The 11,791-nt window shown below is 39.1% G+C and overlaps 1 protein-coding gene across 3 annotated transcripts; it reads right to left on the bottom strand.

Annotated features, from left to right (window-relative positions):
* Nucleotides 1–2,134: 2,134 nt before the first annotated feature.
* Nucleotides 2,135–4,716, bottom strand: LOC115726324 (translocase of chloroplast 159, chloroplastic-like). Of its 3 annotated transcripts, none has more exons than XM_048280178.1 (2): nucleotides 4,023–4,716; nucleotides 2,135–3,521 (listed from the first exon to the last, which is right to left on the bottom strand). In XM_048280178.1, the coding sequence occupies exons 1-2, from the start codon at nucleotides 4,704–4,706 to the stop codon at nucleotides 3,066–3,068; spliced, it is 1,140 nt and encodes a 379-aa protein (XP_048136135.1). In that variant the 5' UTR covers nucleotides 4,707–4,716; the 3' UTR covers nucleotides 2,135–3,065. The 3 variants fall into 3 exon arrangements, with proteins under 3 accessions (XP_048136135.1, XP_030512006.1, XP_030512005.1); XM_030656146.2 differs by having other exon boundaries at nucleotides 2,135–4,411; nucleotides 4,451–4,716; XM_030656145.2 differs by having other exon boundaries at nucleotides 2,135–4,414; nucleotides 4,454–4,716.
* Between the last annotated feature and the right edge of the window lie 7,075 nt (nucleotides 4,717–11,791).

The following is an 11,791-nucleotide window of genomic DNA, read 5'->3' as shown; positions in this document are numbered from 1 at the left end:
TAAAAATTTTAGTACTCAATTGCTAAAAAAAAATGAATTGAATTTATATAATTACATTGGGTTTTAAAATTTTTTGGGTAATTTTCCTCAATGAACAACAGGACTCTTTTAGATGAGATGTGAAGGGCTTTGCCAATCCACTAGGACGACATCTCCTGAAGATAGAGCAGGCTTTCCAGGGCCTTAAATTACTATAATCCTCTTTGCCAATTCCGTAACCTTCTGTTGCTACCAAATCCACCAGATCCTCTTAGCAAAGAAAGCGACCTAGAAAAGCTTAAACGTCATACCTTTTTAGCCCCGCTAACACATATTTGCTTGATGGCGATGGCTGCTTTCGTCATTTTGTTCTTTTTGGCTAATGGCAAAAAAGGGGAGAATGTGTATGACGTAGATTTCACATGAGACGTGGGTGCTTATAGTGAGGATATAGTGAGAATATTTGAACGATAATGTGCGAATAATGACATAGGAAGAGAGAACATTTTGTTCGTATAGACAAGGGAAGCAATGGTCCTTCAGATAGATTTAAGTCATTTTCAATGCTTGTTTGTAAGAATAATTTCGCGATAAACTGCTTTTGTCTTTCGTCTCTTCCGTATTATCACAAGTTCAAAGCAACAACTAATTATAATGGATACGTTATAAGACTTAAAATACCGATTCTCGAATGCCTTCACGCTTCCTTAGCCATAGCTGCGAATAATGGAACATTCATGCTATTACAATCTTGTGCCCTAATTTGAGCATAAATTTCTATGAATACATTCAAAAGTCACGTTCTTTTAGTATTGAACGAGCACTCAGTTTTAGTCTTCACAGCAAACTTTGATCAAATTCAATGCCAGAGCTGAGGGAGGGGAGGGACTCACCATGTAAAACCATGTTGTTGGCTCTCCAAATAGAGTCCGCACACCGGTTCCGAGCTACTTTCTTAAAGGATTTACCTAAACTCTTTACCCTCCAACTCCTTTTTTTTTACCCCCCAAATACAGCTAAGATTTTAATCAGCAATAGCACTTTCCAGACAACAGAGGTCAAGTAAATGCTACCATATTTGCCTGGAATTTTCATTCAAAAAATAAAGGGAAAAAGCCACAAAAAATCATTAACTGTGCCCACTCTGACACATTTACTGCAAGCTTTTTTATGGCACCAGAAACCCCAAATTTGTTCACGTATGACATACACATATTTGCTTCAAACTTTTCTTTATTCATGCGCGTCACACGCTTATCCCAATTTTTTTTTTTTTTTGTGATGCGAAAAAACCCAAGCTTGTAGACATGTGACACATATATCTCAAATTTTGAGGTACAAGAGTCACATAGATATATTTTTAGGGTTTTTGATGTTACAAGAAAAACTTTGGGGTAAATATGTTGCAATACGCATAGTTTAGGATTTTTAATGGCTTTTTCCCAAAAATAAATCATCTCTAGATTCATTTTTTGGGTGACGCAAAACACAAATCGGATCAACTAATGTCCATTTGCACACACTTCGGGATCGTTATGTCTAAGAATGGGAAAATTGCATTGGTGTTAATTTAGTCTTAAATCTTTTAGTGATGCAAATTCAATGTTAAACCTTTTGCATTTGTGCCAATTTGATCTTAAACCTTTTGCATTTCTGTTAATTGAGTTAATCCAGCCAATTTTGGTTGAAAATTCACCGACATGGACGTCGATTGTCCTCACATGTATATATTTTTTTATATTTTTAAATATTTTTAATGATTTTTATTAAATATTTTGATTTTTTCTTCTTTTTCTTTTCTCAATCATTTAAAAAACTATTAAAATTATTTTAAAATATCAAAATAATATTCAAAAATATCCACGTCTACACCAGCGGTGCCACGTAGGAACATCGATGTCCACATCGCCGAACTTCCTATCAAAATTGGTCGGATTAACTCAATTAAAAGAAATGCAAAACATTTAAGACTGATTGGTACAAATAAAAGGTTTAAGACTGAATTGACATCAATATAATATGTTTAGATTTTTTTGGCACCTTTCCTATCTAAGAATGCTCCAAGCCTGTGCAGTGGCCGTACTACCCTGAGAAGTGGTACCGCAGCCTGCGAATGGGGAATTAGGTTGAATATCGAAAATGACAGCTTAAATACCCATCAAATGGTTTCATCTGGTACGAGGCCATGCCTAATCCGAGTCGCAGATATGCTCACTAGCCGTGGCAATAGGTCTCCGAACAACATCATAATCTATCCTGGGATTCGGCATGGATTGGGGATTTTGACCCATCGAGTGCATTCGCATCAAATTCGTTAACTTCCGAACAAAAATGTCCGTTGCTCAGGCGCGAAAACAGCATGTAAAAGTCTTAGTAATTTGGCCGTCGATGAGCCGAGGGATTGATCGAGACACATTTCACTATCACGATCACGATCGAAGACAAGATCAACTTCAGGGTGTCTTTGAAATTTTCCCCTTCGATCCGAGTGAAAAACAGAAATCCACCACTCTAGGACCCCTTTGCTTTTCTCTATCTTGTAATCACCAAAAACATGGGAACAGACCTGCGAAACCGAACAACACTGTGCGCGCCGGCTAAAACGAGCGCAATAAATATGGCCTCGAGAGCTTCGCTGCTCTTCCGCTCGTTGTTTAATGGAACAGACATGGACAACTTGCAAATCCTCTGCATGGAGAATTGCCTCTCAGAGGAGCTTCTGAATCCGATCAGGTCGTCAAATTGGAGACCAGCAGCGACCTTTCGCCTGATAAAGTTCTGGACATGCTGCAACTTCTCTATAATTCTCCAAGATTTTCACTTTGCCCTTTCCCTCGACGATGTTTGCACGTTAGCTCATGCATACTTGTCCATTTTCTCACTGCTCTCTAGCAATGGAGGAATCAAAGAGGATATTCTGAATGGCAAATGGAGTTATGTGCTTAACAGAATAAATGTCTGTCCATCCTTTTGCCTGTGTTGCCATCCGAGACCTTCCCAAGGGCTTCAATCGATCATAGTCACTAGTGCCTTCATCCAAATCGGACAAGTACTTGAGCTCAAAGTTCAGGTCAGTTTCTCCCGGATCAGCGGAATGTCTTGGGTGAATGTGAGATTGCAATAAAGAAGACGACGAGTAAGGCAAATGACTGGACACCGAAGCCGTGGATTTTACGGAGGTCTAATGATTCTTGTGGTTTCGACAGAGGCAATGCTTCGCTCAAAATTTTCAGTGAATAGCTTAAGATCAACAACTCTGTTCTCCAACATTGTCCATTGGGAAGAACTGCACATCCGAGCTCATTCTTTTCAGAAAGATGGTTTTCGATCAGAAACACCGGAGGCATAAGACATGGATTCATTTCATGCGTATCACCAATTGCTAAGCTGATGCATTGCCGGATAACACTGGATCGCTGAGCTACAAGGTCTTCGTAGCTGAAAGGTAATCCGGTCGGTCCATCCAGGGGAGTAGATGAGGCATAGGTGAGTGCGATCATGGCATTACGCCATATTATTGAACCAAGCGAATTGGTGATAGACCGCAGGATTGGCAGATCAATAAGATCACTTGTTGGGCAATCCAGACGGTCAACATACATAACAACATCAGGTGGAAAGCTTTTAGTGAACTTCTTTATGGACAATAATATTCTCTGGTTGAGAGATTGCTCGGTACCAGAAGATCTAAGACCTGGTGTATCAATAAACCTAAATTTCACACCATCCTTATTTCCGATAACCTCTTTCACAGTGACAGTGGAGGGCTCAAATGCATTGACCATGGCTTTCTTTTCTCCCAAAACGGTATTAATGGTCGCACTCTTTCCCACACCTGTTTTTCCGATGACCAGGATGTTCAATGACAAGTCTATACCACCACCCTCAGCTTCAAGTTGCATTGCCAATTTGTTGGCTGATTTGAGGCGAAATGCTTGACTAGAGTGGCTGCCTATGGTTAGGGCAAGCCGGTACAATGCCTGTGTAGCTATGGAATTTTCAGGAGAATAGCCTAGTCTGTGGACAAGTCTGAAGAGTTTTACCTTTAACAGATGCAGATCCTCAAGGCGCTTCTTTTCCTCTTTGCTGGGATTCTCCTCTGATTCAGTGCAAGAAGATGCTTTGAGAAGATCTCCCAAGATGTCGAGGTCAACTAAGAAATTTTGTCCCCCATAAACATAGGGACCCTGTTCTTTGATTGATTCAGAGACAATATGGCCACCATATATTGCTGTATAAACTTGAGAATTCACTGAATTTGAGAGAATAGAGGATGTGAATTCGTCTTCGGATTCCCTCTTTTCACCTCCTCTTGTTTTACCTAATGCTTCATTGTCCGCATCTGCTCCTTCCAATTCTGGTTCATGATCTGAAGGGGAGACTGCAAACACAGAGCTAAGGAGATTACAAGGATCGTGCAATGCCTGATCCGGTGAACCCAATTCATTAGCTTCAGCAACCTCTGTATTCATTGCACTAGCCTCCTGACTTGCATCGGTACCCTTTTTGTAACAAGTATCAACCAAGTGCTTAACTTCCCCCGCAACTTCGGGGCCATCCGAAACTATTTGCAAATCAGGTGTCTCGTCGTTCAAGTGGTCTTCAAGAGTGAGGCCTGCACCATAGATAGCAACTTTCCCCACCACAGGTTCTTCAACTGCACAGTTAAGGCTTGGCTTCACAATTTTGCTCCTACTGAAATCTAATCCCTCGAAATTCAGTTGCATTGCCTCGGAAGCCGTACAGGCAACTGAATATTTGAAATCCGCTAGCATTCGGAAATCCTGCTCCATGAAACTTCCTTCCTCATCCTTCGGAGATGTAACTCGGGCATGCCTCACTGAAGCAAGGCCACTTCTCTCACTTGTGTACTCACCACGAGAGCTATGTATCTCAATCTCATCCCCAACGTACAAACTTGACTCACACTCATCTGTCTCCTCTTCATCCACCACCACCCTAATCCAAGGTGCACTCCCCATCATCTCAGACATGTCGAAACTCGGAACTCTCGCAGCTCTCACGACCTCCTCATCCCCGCCTTCTTCAACGGCCATCAAGCCGTCCTCATCCTCAAAATCCATAGACAACCTTGCAATGGGCATAACTTGGTCAACAATGGGGTCATCGTCATACTCTGCCACAGTCTCTGCCACAGAAGAGTACTCATCATCAACATCTCTACACGTCTCCCCCCTAGAGCTATTTTCAAATTTGTCCGCATCTGGGTATGCCACAAAGGGCCTAAAGATTCGATCTTTCACGATTCCACCACCTCCTTCCAATGTTTCCTCATCTGGGTTCGCAACGAACGGCCTCTCCGACGCTGTTTCGAAGTCATCCCCGCTAGCGTACAAGCGCTCACAGTCAGAGCCTCTCTCACTGCTTTCGTCGATGCAACTAGTGCCCTGAATGTATATTCGCGGAGGTTTTGGCTCGAAATCAGCGTCGTCATCGCCGCCGCCGTCGTGGTCGTCGAGAGTAGGAGGAGCTCGTATAAGAAGCGAACCTGTGGAAGACGAGCCGGAAAGGGAGGAGCTTCGCACTGTGGAAGGAAGGATATTCTCGGTGTCCATTGCTTCCACTTCTTCTTTCTTTCCGACAGCGACCCTCAAAGACAGATGTGTTTCGAAGCGAAGAGAAGAAAACAGGGAATTGTCGTGGGATTCTTGTTCTTGGTAGAATCTACGGCGCATGGGGTTGGAAGAGAAGAAAACAGAGAACTGTTGGGTTTCTTGTTCTTGGTAGAATCTGCGGAGTAGGTTTGCTTAATCCAACGGTGTGTGTTGTCGGAATCCAACGCGGGCCAGGCACACACCGTTGGATTCCGACAATTTCCGAGGGGGTTTTTCCGGGGAAATCATATCCATCAAATTCCGCATAAAATTCGTCGGATCAACGGTTGTTTTAAGTCCGATTTACCACAGACCAGATGCAAAAAAATTTCCCTTCCCCATTTACTTATCCTTTCACAAACTCTCCACGCACTAAAATTTCAATAAAAAAAAAGAGCAGTAAAATTTGACGCAAACGGCTTTAGAGAGTATGTATGTTTTTCTCAATTGCAAAAACAAATCTCCATAAGGGAAAGAGAAAAACACTCAATTGGAAATACTACAGAAATTTTTAGGTGAGCAAAAAAAAAAAAAAGAAAAGGAAATATTATTTGAGAATTGATAAATGAGAAAAGTACATATCAGGAATACCAAAGATATAGATGGTGAATTTCAATTCTTACAATTCTTTAATTACGTACACATCGACTAAGCTTTTATATGTATACATTGACAACAAGTTTGGTCTCTCTTTTCGGAAAAGTAAACAACTACTCTCTTATTCACTTTAACCACACACGATGAGATGATACTTGAATATCATATTTTAGTTGTTATTTATCAAAATGTTTGTTTTTTTCTTCTCTTGAAATGAATGTGCTTAAACCGTTTTTGCCCGATTTGTATGTGAATGGAGTTCCTTTTACAATAGTGTTGACACCTAAATTTTGACTATCCTTTTTAGTCATTAGTTTTTGCATAAAAATTAGGGACTAATATTAGTCTCTAACAAAAATATTAAAATCATTTAGTTGTTACTTAGATTGGTTTAATTTAGCATTACATTGCATTTACATTTACATTTTTAATTCGGACCGACGACGGATGGACTCAAGCATTTGAGCTTAATTAAATTGATGGGACTAAGCATGATGAAAAGGAGTTCAACCCAAAACCCCACTTCATGGTCGAATTCTCTAAGGGGTTTATCAGTTAACAGAATTAGAGAAAAAGATTTGGTTTGATATGGCAATATATTTCAGTTGGGTTGTTAGAGATCTTGGCGCGTTCGCATCGGCAGCCGAATATGGAGGGAGCAATCTGATTTCTCTGAACCGAAACCAAGCCTACTCGCCTATAAGAAGATCCTTCAAGGGTCTGACACGGGGGGGAGCTTCGTTGAAAAAGGGCGACGAATGCAGAAAAGTCGAGGGAGGTTCACAGTATTATAGTGCAGAAAAGTCGGGGGGGAGTTTTGGTCTATGTGAGGTCGCTCAGAGAAAAAATACGAGAGATTGAGTGAGAAAGAGAATGAGATCAGCCATGAAAAGTCTCTTTTAGGCGTATGATGATTGCTCCCTTTATCATCTTCACCATGTCTTTTACATGAGCGAGAGAGAGAAGGGTGAGGGAGAGGCTTCGTCCATTGAAAAAGAGATTAGAGAGTGGAGAGAGAGGGAGCCTTCGGAGTCCTCGAGAGATAAAAGAGACGAAAAAGAAAAGGGCTAGAAAAAAAAAAAAAAAAGAAGGGAGAATAGGTCTGGTTTCACTCCCATGCACCCAAGTCTAACGCATCTGTCCTGCAACGTTGGCCTTACTCCGGATTGCCACGACGCCCACAATCTGATCCGGAGCCATTATCATCCTTGACGTTTTGTGATAGCATCCAGAGCTATTGTAGCCCATACGTGGTGCAGGTGGTCACGACATTGAGGAAACGAGAGCTATTGTTCTCTCATCGTCGCCTTACCCGAGGAATCTCTCGTCCGAGCCAAGTTCATCCGCGCGAAAGTCATTCCCCCAAGCTAGCGGCAAATTCGAAGTGTCATCTGCGAATCGAGTGCAAAAATCAAATTCCGAAAGCGAATTTTCAAATTTAGGTATATTTCTTGATTTGATATTCCGAAAATTATGTTGCTCGTTTTTGTTTGATTTAGTGCTTCGATTGCATGTTATTTGAATGATGTCATACTTTGCACTATCAAGTATGTTATCCAGTTGGAGCATCTAAAAATTGGGAGCATATCTTTAATTCGGAAATTGTGTGCTTGAAAATGTAAGGATTGCATATCTCGAAGGTTGTTTTGCAAGATTCAATATTCGATTGCCTTGATTGGAAGATTTGCACGTTAAATTTAGAAACCGAGAATTCTGAATAAATCTTATGATTTGATTGAGATATTTTTTTGAAATCTTGCTAATAATCTAGTTAATTCGAAAAAAAAAATCTTTTGAATATATCCAAGATACTCAAGATATCAAAAAATCTTTCAAAATGTGATCGATTAGGAAAATCTCCTAATCCGCAACTTGCCACACGAGCAAGGATTTGAATTCAACCGTTAACCGTAAGATTACGGATTAAAGATTGGATTCAGATATTCGCGAAATGTTATCAAAAATTGGTTGAGATATCCACTTGATTGAATTGGCATAATATCTTTAGAATAAATATTCCCTTGTGTGATATTTAAAATTCTAAAAGATGTTGCATTGCATTTTAGATAAATTTGCACCCTTAAATTAAAATCATGTAGATATTTGCACGTTTAATTTAATTTTAGAATAAGTTAATTTAGATTTGCATTCTAGGATAGAGTATGCATATTTGCATTGATTTTCATGTCTAAAATAATTTATCTTTAATAAGTTAGGGATTAGGCAAACTTGAACCCTAAAATATGAAAGATAATTATCTTTAGGCATATTTTTATTTAGGGTCATTCATTAATCCGAAAAAACGAAAAAATAAAATAAGCTTGCCATGTCATTTGCATGCTAGGTTTGGAATACGTAGAATTTGCATGTTGCATGGTTCGATCTTTACGTCATGTAGTCAATTTAATTAGACCGTAACATCATTTGTGCATTAGTTTCATTTAATTGCATGTCATCTAGGTTAGTCATGTAGTTAATTAAATTAATTTCATATGCATGCTTAGGATTTCCTTGCATTTAATTTAATTCATTTGCATCTTAGATTAAATTCATGCATTGCATATAAGTTAGTCTTTATCCCATTAAAAAGCAAAAATTCAAAAGTGAGAATAATTTGTCTTGGCGTATGCTTTCTGCAATTACCTTGACTTCCGGATGTTCAATTAATTGATTGTGTAATCGCATGATAACCTTTGTTAGTGACTTAGGTTAAAATCAATTAATGTTGCCCGACAAAATTTTTCATGAAATAAAATGGTTCGAAAGGACGTTAGAGTAATCTAGCGTAATCAAGTCCCCAGACTTAAAATCTCTGGTTCATAGAAATAATTTAATTCTCCCGCTAATTTACTTAGGTTTCTAATCGACCTACTAAAAACGATTAGTGGCGACTCCAATTCAAATATTTGCATGTTAAGTTGCGATTTGGTATGGACTTGGGAGAGTCCGAGTTAGGTTAGTTGAATAATTGACCTAATAATCCATTAGCCTAGAAAGCTGATTTTTAGGTCGCGACAAACAGTTAGACGTGAAGAAATTTTGAAAGATTGGATGAGATAAATTACTTAATGAAAGATGCTAATGACAAAGATACTATGACAATAAGGAACAAAAAATCTATGTTATCTTAAATGATGTAAAGTTTCACTTTCATGAGTTTTATATATTTTATGAGATTTATATCAGAATGTTATATTTGGGTACATTTTTGGTACCTGACGTGATTCGAGCAGAGGTAGATTCCCATCCTAAATTATGCCATTTTTTCTACAAAAAAAGAAAAGAAAAATTGTGCCATTTCGCTTGGAGTTGATCTTTTTTAAGGATTGTCTAGGGAGTGGGGTTGATAATGACAGAAATACCCTACTAGTTCCGGCCTTTTTTTTTTTTTGGGTGCTAAAACCTCATAGTTATCGCTATTTTAATTGCCAGCGATGGTGGGCGGTGGTGGCGTGGGCTTGGAAGCCCTTTTAGCCCTCGTCGTTGCAATAGGACATTTTCCTTTTTTAATTTTAGTTTTTTTAGCTTATTTTTTAACTTTTTATTTTTTTAACTTTTATTTTTTTTTATTGTTGACTTGGATCTTGCCACATCAGATTTTCGACGAAACTCACCGTAGTTTGCACTGAAATAACCGTTTTAAAAAAAAAATAACACTTACGCGTTCAAAAAAAAAATATTGACATTAAAGTGAGTGCCGTACACAAATATTATAATTCCAGGTGTCTTTTTGCCGTTTCGAAAATAATGACGCTAGCCTACATGTTTATGACCACATACGGAATGTATAGTGCTAATTCATTGATATGTATCAATGAATGGAGCAATGTAATTTGCATCGCATGTGATTTTTGATGACAAATTGCCGTTGTCTCTTTATTTAATGTTTGTGAGACATAATATTTATATCCTTGGTACGAGAGATATTTAAGAATTCAATTGTATAGTGACTACCAAAGTGGCACACTTTATTGGATTTAAGAAATATCGATCTTATACTGTCGCAGGGCGTCTTCTATTCTAATGCGAGATCATACTCCCAAAGGAAGTAAGAAGGTGATTATGTATTGATTCTTGGAGGGATGCTTGTACCACATATCCTTGAAAAATAACCGATCCTAGTGATTTATATGTGGTGAGTTTACGAAGATTAGAATATATTCTCATGGATATTGTCATATGGAGAGTATATATTTGCATGTCATGTATTTTGTCCAAAGGTGATTATATAATGATACATGTAACTCTCAAGATGTATACTAATTTGATTCCAAATTACACAACACTTGTTCATGGAGGGTCACGTGTACAACATGTGGTTGAGGAGTGAGTTATTCATAGTGGCTTATACAACATTCAAAAGTGATGATTCACGAAGTTTGGAATAAATTCCCGTAGTCGTTGTCATGTGGAGAGTATACAACTGCAATCCATATATTTTGCTCAAAGGTGATTATATGATAATATATGTAATCCTTAGGATGTATTTTTACAGTCTCAAGTTATACAGTACTCACATGATGCTAATTGTATATATTGCTTGTTAAATTAATTACCTTTTTTTGTAAAAGGAAAATCTATTAAGATTGAGGTTCATACTAGTATAATTATTTAGAAATGGGTAGAGATTCATATTACTAAATCGTGTAGTTCAACTTTGCTAATAACAGCAAAAGATGCGCACAACACCTTTTTTTACAAACATCAAATTTTGTTTGACAATTTTATTATCATCATAATTTTGGTCAAATAACTCTTGACCAATCTATTTGGATAATGTCAAGGGGGCAGATCTTGATTTTTTTTTTTTGGTTGAATGGGGGCAAATCTTGATTTTTTTTGGTCGAATCTTGATTGACTTTTAACTTAAGCTCCGTTTGTTTCACGGAAAAAGGTATTCCTGAAAAATATTTTCTCCAATTTCTAGCGACGGAAAACATGTGGTCAAAGAAAATGTTTTCTGGTCAACGAAAAATGTCCTTCTAAAACTGGAAAAAATAGTTTCAGTTTCTGAAAATGGAAATCATATTCCCGCTTTCTCACGCGTCTCTCGTCCTCTTCCTGACACCAAAATCCCTCCCCCACCTTCTCTCAGTCCTCTCGATTTCTCTCTCTAAGTTCCCTTCGCACACACGCTCTCTCTCTCTCTCTCTCCTTGATCGCCTCCCACACCAGCTTCCGATTCTCAGCAGTTGCTCTGCAACCAGTCGTCCTCCTCTCTCTCTCCCCCGCCCTCAAAACCCCAGCTCCGCGACGAGTCGTCCAATGCTCGTCGATCTTTCCCATTGCCCGATCATTCAGCCCACAAGCAGCCGCCACGGACCCGCCCTAGTGGAAGCTGCAGAACTCCCTCGACCGCCAGTTGCCCTTCTCCTCAGATCAATCAAGATTGCGTCATCTCGCCATGACCTCTTCTTTGATTATCATGGCCCGCCTGCTTCGGCTCACTTCTCTGTGTTTGGAGGCGGCAATGAACGGAGTATTGAAGACGGAGCCTGCAGAATGGTGTTCGAGGCGGCCACCTCGATATTTTCCAAACTGCTGAGGTTATTGATTCTGCTTGGAAAGTGTTCGACGAATTGCCCCAGAGAGGAGAAACA

Source organism: Rhodamnia argentea, chromosome 6 (assembly GCF_020921035.1).
Source record: "Rhodamnia argentea isolate NSW1041297 chromosome 6, ASM2092103v1, whole genome shotgun sequence".
NCBI classification, from domain to species: domain Eukaryota; kingdom Viridiplantae; phylum Streptophyta; class Magnoliopsida; order Myrtales; family Myrtaceae; genus Rhodamnia; species Rhodamnia argentea.
This window is presented reverse-complemented; position numbering and strand designations above follow the sequence as displayed.